The sequence below is a fragment of the Tupaia chinensis genome, unplaced genomic scaffold (genome assembly GCF_000334495.1).
Source record: "Tupaia chinensis unplaced genomic scaffold, TupChi_1.0 Scaffold000362_1, whole genome shotgun sequence".
NCBI lineage: Eukaryota > Metazoa > Chordata > Mammalia > Scandentia > Tupaiidae > Tupaia > Tupaia belangeri.
Genome location: NW_006159859.1, coordinates 4,880,437 through 4,892,060, shown reverse-complemented (window position 1 = coordinate 4,892,060; position 11,624 = coordinate 4,880,437). Strand labels below are relative to the sequence as shown.

The 11,624-nt window shown below is 36.8% G+C and overlaps 1 protein-coding gene across 1 annotated transcript in view; it reads right to left on the bottom strand.

Moving 5' to 3' along the window:
• Positions 1-11,624, bottom strand: part of AFG2A (AAA ATPase AFG2A) — a 295,494-nt gene that overhangs the window by 212,968 nt on the left and 70,902 nt on the right. The window contains exon 11 of the mRNA XM_027773681.1: positions 8,678-8,887. Coding sequence (XP_027629482.1) covers positions 8,678-8,887 — 210 coding nt within the window. The remainder of the gene's footprint in view (positions 1-8,677; positions 8,888-11,624) is intronic.

The following is an 11,624-nucleotide window of genomic DNA, read 5'->3' as shown; positions in this document are numbered from 1 at the left end:
TGCCCTTATGAGTCTCTTCGCCTTCTGGGATGCCTATTATCCAGATGTTTGGACGTTTGATGGTATCTAGTATTTCTCGTATATTAGTCTCAAATTGGGGGGCCATTTTCTCAGTCTTCGTGGTGGATTTTTCTAGGCTAGCAATTTTCTCTTCTATGTCTGAGATTCTATTTTCTGTATGATCTACTCTGCTTTTAATAGTTTCAAGGGAGATTTTGACTTCCTGTTTTATAGCCTTCATCTCTAACAGTTCCATCTGATTCTTTTGTAAAGTGTGAAATTACTCTTTTAGATCTTGCATGGATTTCCTCACCTCCTGGAACTCGACACCTTCTTTCTCCTTCCTCTTCAGCAGTTCATTGTCTCTCTTCTCTTCCATCTCTGTTAGTTTTGCCATTATGAATGTTCTGAATTCTTTATCAGACATTTCCATTGAACTGTGTGTGGATGAAGAGGAGTTATCCTTTTCCCTTGGAGGAGAGGTATTTTCCTGCTTTCCCATATTTCTTGTGGTCCTGCAGCGATTTCTAGTCATCTGGTTGATGGTCAGTTTCTTCCCAAACTTGGAAGTTCAAGCTGAGTGATGAGGAGCGTGCAGAAAAGGAAACAGAGAGAGAGAAACAACAGCAACAACAGCATAAAAACAAACAAGAAACAGAAAAAGACAAGAAAAATGAAGATAAAACACTTTTCAATAAAATAACAAAATTAATATTTAAAAAGATTTCAGTAAAAATACAAAAACTGGAAAACCGTGCGACACGCTTGCGGGCCATGCGAAATTCTAAAAATCAAAAATTAAAAAAAAAGAGAGAGGAGACAGAGACAGAGATAGAGAGAGACAAAGACAGGTACAGAGACAGGAGGCCTGGAAGGGGTCTTCCTATCACGTGAGTTTTGAGTGCTGGAGGCCAAATTATCAGCGGGAAGACTTGATTTCTGCTTCCCCAAAATGGCTAGTTTTCAGAATCCATGAGGCTGTGTCTTCAAGAAGGCCTGTTCCCTTTGCCTCTCCTGGGTTGGGAGGGGGAGAGGGAATTATTTTAACAAAATAAAGGGGTAGGAGGGGCCAGAAAGTGCAGAAAATGCTTTACCTTAAAATTCTAAATATCAAAAATTAAAAAAAAAAAAGAGAGGAAACAGAGACAGAGATAGAGAGAGACAAAGACAGGTACAGAGACAGGAGGCCTGGAAGGGGTCTTCCTACCATGCGAGTTTTGTGTGCTGACGGCCCGATGATCAGTGGGAAGTCTGGATTTCTGTTTTCCCCAAATGGCTCTTTTGCAGAATCCATGAGGCTGTGTCTTCAAGAAGGCCTGTTCCCTTTGCCTCTCCACGTGAGTTTTGTGTGCTAGAGGCCGAATTACCAGTGGGAAGACTTGATTTCTGTTTCCCCAAAACAGCTAGTTTGCAGAATCCATGAGGCTGTGTCTTCAAGAAGGCCTGTTCCCTTTGTATCTCCTCTCAAAGGCATTTTAAATGCCGTGTTATCTTCTCTCTCCCTTCTAAACTGCCTTTCCTCCTCTTCCCAAAGTTGGGGCACCTCCAGCTGCTAGTCATTCAAATTAATTTGTTCTGTTTTGTTTTGAGGAATTTTTGCTATAGAGCGTTATGTGTTTGCCAAAGAGACAGAGAAAGACAGCGAGAATCACGCCCCAGGAGGGATGGTCACTCCTCAATCCCTTTTCCTCCATTCTCCTCTTAGGATTTTGGGCACAAGTGCACACGTGCCTGGCCTGAGTTTTAAGCTGCTGGGTCCAGGACTCAAACCTCAGTCAACTACGTAGGAGTCCCAGCAACATAAACATTACACCATCTGCTGGTCCCAAAAGTAAACAGTTTTATTAATGTTGCTCCCTTTCTTTCTCATTCCTCACAACCAACACGCAAGAACTGAAGATTCTGAATGTTAGCCATTTCATTTTATTAGTAGTTGCTTTAGTGATATGTCTCTTCACTTACGAGCTGATAGATAGGAGCCTTTTGCATCTTTGTTTACTATGTACAGTGCCTAGTTAGGTGCTTAACATATGCTACTGAGTTGTTCCAATTGTAAAACATATGCAAATTTCTTTTCAACTAGTTTTAAAGTGTTACAGGCATACAATTGTAATATTTACTTTAATTAAATTTCATTCAAAACAGAATTAGAACATTGGAAAAAATAACTGGTCTCTTTCCATCATTAATTTACCCATGAATAAAACTCATGGAACAAACCCGACAATAAAATTTATTCTTCTATTTAACTTCTTATAACTCTAAAAAGTATTCTTTTCTTTTTATCTGTAGGCCTTCTTAAATTACAAACATTAAAGGTCTGGTTATTTAAGTTTCTATTATTGTCATTTCTTTGCTTTTAGCTAAATGTTTTTAGACTATTTTCATGTCACGGTTTTTGGTTTTTTGGTTGTTTTTACATATCAGCTTTACCGACTGATATGAGCCCAACTCAAAAAAAAAATTTAACATACACAGTTTTTATATTATGCCCAACTTTACATGGTAGCTTTACTCTATAAATTAATGCCAAATTTAACTAAATAGGATCTAACTTCTAAGTAACTTTGTGAAACTGACAAGGGTGCATTAACGATTTCATTTATCTCAATAATCACAGGTTACTATGAATTATTCCTGTCAGCCATTCAGATAATGATAAAACTAAGTATATCTCTTTATTTAATATTGATGCTAGTGTAACTTCTTATTTAAGTGAATGAGGCACAGAAGACAACACTATCTAGAAAAGTATAGAGTATTTTTAAAGTTAAAACGAAACAAAATCCTGAAGAAAATGAAATAGAAACTCAAAAAGTTTCAGACCTAGATAAGCCCAAACAGCAAGAAACCTATAAAAGGAGAACACAGCTAGGATACACAAAAAGTATGAAACTGGACATAGTTCATGGTGAGACCCAAAATGAGAAGCTGCACCCAAGGTGAAAGAAAAAATAACCAAAACACTTAGGAAAGAATTCTTTATAGTGTTGGGGTCTGGATTTGGGGCCAGAACTAACACTAACCTTTACAGGCTTCAACTGAGAACTGCAGTGAAACAGGCAAGCCTCAGGGCAGTCCCAAACCCAGGTCCCAGCCAAGTTCCTCTCAGGCTTTTCTCAGTAACTTTCCACTATCATCAAGGACAGGGGGATGATAAATAGGAGAGAGGGTATCCTCCAGAGCCCTCACTCAAGGAATCCACAATCTTCCCTGATTCTTCACCTTCCCTATACTCCATTCATCCTGTTCCCTACAGAAGAGAACTCACAGTTGGCCTAATTTCAGTTACTTTGCCAAAGTCTGCAATGTTGTTCAGATCTGAAACTGACATCAAAACTTAACTAAGAGACTTAATTTTTAATGCTGATCATCGCACTGTTTCCCCTGTTACCTTATATTAGCACAGTACATTGTCACATTTGAGGAGTACTGGTTAGGTATTTTGTAGAATATATTTCAGTTTGCGAAAAGTTTTTCCTTATGGTTAGACAAGGGTTTTGAGAATTCAGGTGGAAGACTACAGAAATAAAATGTTATTCTTATCACATTACCCAAGAATACATATCCTTGGAGATACATATATATACATCACTGAAGATGTTAACCTTGCCTGACCATGATAGTACTTTGTCAAGTTTCTCCATTTTAAGGTAGCTCTTTGCCTCTCCTCTTTCCATACTGAATTCTTTGGAAAACTATCACTATGCACAGTCAAAACATACTGAATAAGGCTTTATACCCACCCAAAACTTACTCATTTACATGTTTTACTATATTCTCTCCAAAGCCTAAACATACAAATGCTATCCTACTTGTATACATGAAAAAACTGAAATTTTATAGAATTTGCTTAAGGTTACAAAGCTAAAAAATGCCAGGGTTAGGAAGCAAACCCAAACTACTGATATCTGAATCCTGGCTTAGTGCTCTTTTCATTGCGAAACACTCATTCTCAGGGCACAAATTGTATACTAAAAGGTAAATGTAAAGCCCTACATTATTCAACCAACAATCTCTTTCCAGGCCCTCTCATTTCATTCATCAGTTTCCTTTCTTTGTAGTGATTATCCTAGTTTATCAACTCAACCAACTTTCACTCCCAGACCAAAGCCACAGTATTTTTTCAGTTTTCCTTGCCCTAGAGTATCGAAATTATTTTCCAAACTAGTTCCCAGAAACAATTCCACCTTTCTGAACCTGCCCTAAGGGAACTACCTGAATCACTTTCCCTAGTAATGTGGCACAATTAATGATAAAAGCAAGCTAATTTTATTTTTAAAAGTCAAAGAGAAAGAGAATGGAAAAGCATAAAATATATTGGTTAAGAGTGTAGACTCTGGAGCTGGAATTTCTCAGACCAAACTTCAGTTCCATCACTACCACGACCTTGGCAAAAATGACTTATCCTTTTATACTTCATTATCTTTGTTATCCCAACTAATCTTAAAGCTTTCTGAATGTAAAAGATATCTATACAGTTTCCCATGAAGTATATGCAATATGGAAGCTCTAAGACTTACAAAATTGCCTAGATAATTTAAATACAGACGGCTAAAGATGAATTTAGAATTAGCCAAGTTCAGAATACCTTGAGCGTTTGATAGCAAAACAGTAGGGAATCTAGTTAAAAAAAAAAAAGAAGAAGAAGAATTACTCTGAATTGTGCACTATACTGAATAAACTATAGGTTTTCCTGAAAATGGAAGGTATTTTCCATAATTACTCTAAGACCAGTATACAAAATTTCCCCAAAATTCAAGAATATACTAAACTCATCACTTCCTGTACTCACCAATACAGCTAACAAAGGACTTGCTAAAAATCCCTGTTGGAGACCTAACCCTCCTTCCTCCGGAATCAGTGACAGTTCTTCATAAAGTAAAGCAGTCCAGCTATTCAAAGGCAATTAATCTACTGTAGCACTCCAGACAAAAGCCAAGAGAGAAGCAGAGAGGAAATTTCAGCTGGAAAATATTTTGATGGAACTGACCCATAAGACAAACTAAACTTAAGCATATGTCAAGTGCTGCAGTCTGCACAAAAACATATACATATGCCTGAGGGCATGAAGAGCCCACACAAGGAAAGCCAAGTCTCAATTCTGAATTGAGTGTATATCTTTTCATCTCTGCTTGGTAAACATGCACAGGGGAAGTTAAAGGGTTCTTTCATGAACTTGAGAAAAAGAAGTGTTTAAAACCTTCTATCGTAATACTTTGTTTTGGGGGGCTGAAGGTGGCATGGTAAGATACTGAATTCTCACATGGCTGGTCAGGGTTTGAGTCTTGAACCCAGCAGCTTGAAAATCACAACAAACTGGGGACCAGCAGATGGTCTACGTTGCTGGACTCCCACGTACTTGACTACAGTTTGAGTCTCAGATCCTGTGGCTAAAAACTCATTCCAGGTGTGTGTGTGTGTGCATGCCCAAGATCCTGAGAGGAGACTGGAGGAGATGGGATTGTGGCATGGCCCTCTTCCCTGGAGAGAGATTTCTCACTTTCTGCCTCTCTGTCTCTCTCTGTCTCTCTGGTGAGAGCATGAACATGATAGCAAAAATTTCAAAAAAGAAAAGAAAATCACAATTAATTAATTTTCTAAAAATTATCTTTCTGAGCGCTTTCAAACTATGTAAGCCTTATTATTTCAAAAAGTTCAAATTAAATTATAACCTATTCCTTAGAAAACAAACATGTATGTTAGAACCCAAAATGCAACTTGTTTTCCTACACAGAAATTTTAAACTAGAAAGAACAGAATATGAATTTCCAACTTCTTTGACTTCGTGTCCTCATACATATGCTGCCTGCTCTAACTACTTAATCCCTCCGCAGACCAAATGAAAGAACCAATGAAAATACTAGTGGAAATTATATATATTATATATATTTTTATACAACAATTATATATAATACAGCAAATTATTTGTTCATGTTCAAAACTTTTTATTTAAAAATGTTTAAACATTTAGGAAACCTGAAAAAACAGTAAAACAAACACCCATTATTTATTTAGTATATCCTCCACCCAAATTCAAAAGTTGAATAAGTTAAACTACACTAAATTCTATACTAAATGAAATCCACATTAAATAAAAATTAGTAACTTAGATATATAATAATCTCTAAAGTGAGTTAGGAACTCAATTTATTAATATCTTAATATCACCTGTCTTTTTTGTATATGATCTAAAAAACTAAAAACAATGAAAAAGGTCAAATAAGTTAACACATGGCTGGTTATTTTTACATGAACAGCATGTAAAACAAACTTTTCAAAGGATGATGTATTACTGTTTCATATACTGAAAAAAAGACTAAAGGTCTCAAGTTATGAAAGAGTTTATGTTCAAAAAGAATAAATATTCTGGGGCCGACAGGTAGTGTGGTGGTTAAGGGTGCTGGACTCCCACATGGTCAACCGTGGTTCGAGTCACAGACCTGGCAGCTAAGGTAAATAAATAAAGTTAAATAACATAATTATTAGAAAAAAAAAAAAAAGAATAAATATTCCTAAGTAACCTTAGGATAGTCCTGAAAGTAGTTCTGGTAGTATCTGGAACTGTTCCTTTGTATCACAAAAAAATTGAAGTACTAGTTTGCAAAAAAAATAATAATTAAAATAATAATTGTATTAATAAATAAGTTCACATCTAAATAACTGTGAGCTAAATTTTCATCAGGTATGTTTTTACAGTACACAGGAAAAATTCTCATATTATGAATATACAATTATGGGACACACAAGGGAAAAACAGAAAAATGGAGAAGACAGATAAACAGTAAGAAATGACGGTAAAGCAGGCATGCTAATTACAACACGATCAGACAACAGGAATCTAAGACAAAGCAAGAAGTTGGGCAGTCAGGTGGTGTGGTGGTAACAGCTAGATCACACATGGCCAACTGAGTGGTTCAAGTCCTGGATCCAATGGCTTGAAATGTATGCCAGGCACACACAAAAATCCAGAAAGGAGAGTGCAGGAGCATGGAGTGATCATCCCTGTGGACGGTGTTTCTCTCTCTCTCTCTCTCTGGCACACACACACACACTCTACTGCAAATTTTAATAATAAATTCAGAAAAAAAAAGCAAAAATTCTTTGACAATTTCAAAATTGTTCATTTCTTCAAAATTTAAAACTTCAAACTTTAAACCTATTGTGTCCCCACCTCCATATCTCTATTCACCAAAATGTTCCCAAAGAAAGATAACCAAAAGTAGGCTGAAGCTGGGACCAGCAGATGGCATAATGGTTATGTCACTGGACTCCCACAAAGTTGACCGTGGTTCAAGTCCGAGACCTGGCAGCTGAAAACTCACATCGAGCACATGTGTGTGAGTCCAAGATCCTGACAGGAGAACTGAGGAGAAGGAATTGTGGCATGGCCATCCCTCCCTGGGAGGGAGGGGTAATTTCTCTCTTTTTGTCTTTCTCTGTCTCTCTGGCAAGTGTACATACCCTATAACAAAAATCTCAAAAGTAAATAAATTTTAAAAATAGGCTGAAGCTGAAAAATTCAAAGGTGACAAATTAAAATAAAGTGCCAACAATTTCAATTTTCTAAGACAGAAAACATATTCTGTTATGCAAAAAAATACCCTGGTAATATCAAAACAGATTATTATGTACCTTTTTAAAAATAAATTTAAAACTACATATCAAAGATCAACCCTGCAGCCCAGAGATTCAGGGAGGCAAATCCCATATGGCTAACCATGGTTCAAATCCCAGTCGAGGTGGCTTGAAAACATACATGTGCATACATGCCCCAAATCCTGACAGAATTAAGAAAAATGGAGAAGGGATTGAGGTATGACCATTCTCAGCTGCGGGTGCTTTCTCCTTCTCTTTCTGTTTAGCACATGCGTCCTCTGGCAATTAAAAAAAAAAGTTCTTAAGAAAAGAAAACCTACCTATCAAATATTGCACATATATTCTCTGCCTCGAAAGTATTTTTAAAGAATTTAGAATTCTATCATAAGAAATATCTTATTTATCTGGAACCAGCAGTTAGCGTAATGACTATGTCGCTGGACTCCCACGTAGTTGACCGTGGTTCATGTCCCGGACCCGGTGGCTTAAAACTCGTGCCGGGCGCATGTGCGTGCATGCCCAAGATCCCGAGAGGAGAAGGAAGGAGAAGGGATTGTGGCGTGACCATCCCCCCTGGGGGGTGATTTCTCACTTTCTGTCTCTATGTCTCTGTCTGTCTGGCGAGCGCATGCGCCCTATAGCAAAAATCTCTCCAAAAAAAAAAAAATTTAAAAAAAAGAAATATTTATTTGAAAATTCTATTTAGTAAGTACTGAATTCATAATGAATTATATTCAATATATAATTAACATTAAATTCATTGTCATCTTTAGTATAATTTTAAAATGTAAAAACAAATGAAGATTAGTTTTTGTTGCACATGAGTGTAAGAAATATTGAGAATCAAGAAACAAAATCAGTCTCCTGACTGGCCCTCATGATCTGCTCATTATATGCACTAATTTGCTATCATCCATCTCAATATATTTTACTGCCAGCAATCTCAAATGAAAAAAAAAAAAAATTGACTGCTCTTTAAGAGACCGTTACATGTTCTCCTAAGAGCAGGGAAATCAGAAGATGGGGGCTAAGGAGAGCATATAAGAGATAATAGCCATCACAAATGTGGGCACCTTACCTTTACAGCTAGAAAATTCAGTCCGCTCTCATTGGCCAAGGCCTTTGCTATCATTGTTTTAGAGCACCCAGGTGGGCCATACAGGAGAACTCCTTTAGGTGGCTGAATACCCATCCGGATGAAAGACTCTGGATGTTTCAAGGGCCATTCCACAGCTTGTTTCAATTTCAGTTTGATATTTTCCAGTCCTCCTATGTCTGACCAGGATACCTACAAAACAGAACATTTTCTAAAAGTAAGTTCTGCCAGGAAAAACAGAGAAACAAAATTAATCAGACAAAAAAGAAAAAAAAAAGTATAAGAGGGAACAGAACTATTTTAAGGATCAAGAAGATCCTAAAAGAAAAAATTCCAAGGACATCAACCATAAATAAGAAGTACATACAATGTGGGCTACATCCTATAGAAATACTGTAAAAAAAAAAAATTTCTGCTTGTAAGTTTTATATCACTATCTGTGGAATGGTGGGATAGGGGTCAAATGGTGGCACAGTCATAACACCATGCTCTGCCATGCTGGGACCTACATGGGAAGGTGCCTGTTCCCGTCCTGAGCCTCTCCGTACCATCCACACCTACATCCATAATCCAGGCTGGCTGAGACTGAGGTTGGATCGCAACATGAAGACTCTTTTTGGGGATGCCCTGTTACCCTCTCTCAGAAGAAATAAATAAATACACTTTAAAAAACAAAACGAAACAACACAATTGAATAGGGATCAGAAGATGACATAGTGGTTACACAGCTGGATTCCCATGTAGTCGATTACGGTTTGAGTCCCAGACCCAGTGGCTTAACCTCACACTGAGCCCCTGTCCATGTGTTCCCAAAATCCCAAGAGGAAAATGAAAGAGAAGGGATTGTGGCACGGCCATCCTCTCAGGGGTGATTTCTCACCTTCTGTCTCTCTGGTCAGTTCACATGCCCTACAGCAAAAATCTCTCAAAAAAAAAAAAAAAAAAGTTTTTTAATATACCATTAAGTCTATCCTTCCAAATAGCTTTAAAAGTTATATTCATCTGTCTGAAAATGGTTTCAGTCACTGATCCCAGGTCTCATCTGTATATCTGACTTCCTATACCTCTTTTTTTAGTAAAATTACTTCCAAGCACATTTTTTAGATCCTATGGGACATGTAATCTTTTCTGTCTTTGCCATACAGATAAAATATTGTCACAATTTTGTTCCTTTTTCTCAACAAGAAATACCCCCAAAACAAGACAGCTTTATAATAGTATTATAAATATGTTTTAGGAACAAACTATGTACCAAAAAATGTGTATAGGAAACAGAAGCATGAGACATGAATCTGAATTTAAAGAACTTTCCAATTAGTAACAACCAGTACATGCACATAAATAACCACAGTACAATGGAAAGGATATTAAGCACAATAACAAAGAAACAAAAAAGCCCTTGGGAGTTTCTAGGAAGAAAGATTACTTCCAGCTGGAAGGAAAACCTGAAGGCCAGCTCTGAAGGATAGATGAGATCTGGAAATGTGAAACGGAAATGATTAGGTAGAGGCCAAAAAAGGACAAAAGGCCTTGAAGTAAAGAAGTATAAAGAGGATGAGAGAAAAAACATTTGAGAGAGAAATAGAAACTAATGTCCAAGTCATATGGCAAAGAGCTGTGAAAACTAGATGAAGAAGCTCAAGATGTTCTCTGTACACAGTAAGCAGTCTTTGAAGGTTTTTAATCTAGAAAGTGGTTTGGTCTGATCCATGCTTCAGGAAGATTTCCCTAACAAGATTCATTACAAAGAAAGAGCAGAATGCAAAGTGACCACATAAGGACCTCTCAGGAACATCCTTTACCAGCAACAATGACAAAAAACCCTTGAACTAGGTAACGACATGAAGATGATGAAAACATCCCAGAAAGATATTACAAGCTAGAGTTGAGTGTTTTGAAGAGGAAGAACAATTTAAAGATTGACTTATAGAATTGATACTACAGAAAAATAGCTTTAGTTAAGAAAATAAGATGATAGGGCAGGATTTACAGAATTAAAACATGGGACAGGATAAAGTGAGAAAATGAAAATTAAGAGGTACAAATGGAGGTCTGAGAAAAGGACAGGAGTGAAATTTTAGATTTCATACAAATTTTGATTTCATACCAATAATTAGAAGTCAATCAAGAGGAGAGAGAGATAATCAAAGATTGCTGAGCATCACCTACACGTAAGAGTCAAGAGGAGTAGAAAGATAAAGAAAATTCAGGAAACTGACAAGATAAAAGCAAAGGACAAGAGAGGGCTTTGGTTTGCCACTAACACATTACTTTTTCCAAAGTAATGTGCACGTTTTTGTGGGAAGATTTTGTTGTTTTTGTCTTTGCCACCAAATCTAGGAGAACACTGTATTATCAATACAATCCTGAGATGGGAATTATTTCTCTATATTGCTTTCTTGTAATTCATTGTAAGGAGTAAGATTACTGCATTAAAAGGCATGAACATTTTTAGGTCTCTTGATACATAAGGTCAGTTTGCTATCCCAACCATTTTGTCTATTTTAACGGTATCAGCAAGAAGTATATGCTTCCCTGCAACATCAGCCTTGCATTTTATTTTACCTTTCTTCTTCTTTTTTTTCTGATTTCACCAGGTAATACAACTAAAATTAAACTTGAAATCAGTGACCAAGAACATAAGGCCCAAAACACAGAGCTGTCACTGTAAGGATCAAAGTTACTGTTTACCCCTGAAGGCAACTGTTACTGTTATATCTGGGCCTCCTTTTTAAGCAGATGTGTCACAGCTCAACAGAGCAGTCACATCCTGGTGGGTTGTACCTGCTCATACTCCCTGGTGTCTTTCAGCTTTTATTTTTCTACTTTATGTTTTAAATGTTCAAGTATATACAAATGAGGAAAAATAAATACAATAAATATTTATAAACACTTTATCAAAATTAAGCAATTTTTAATAACTGCCACA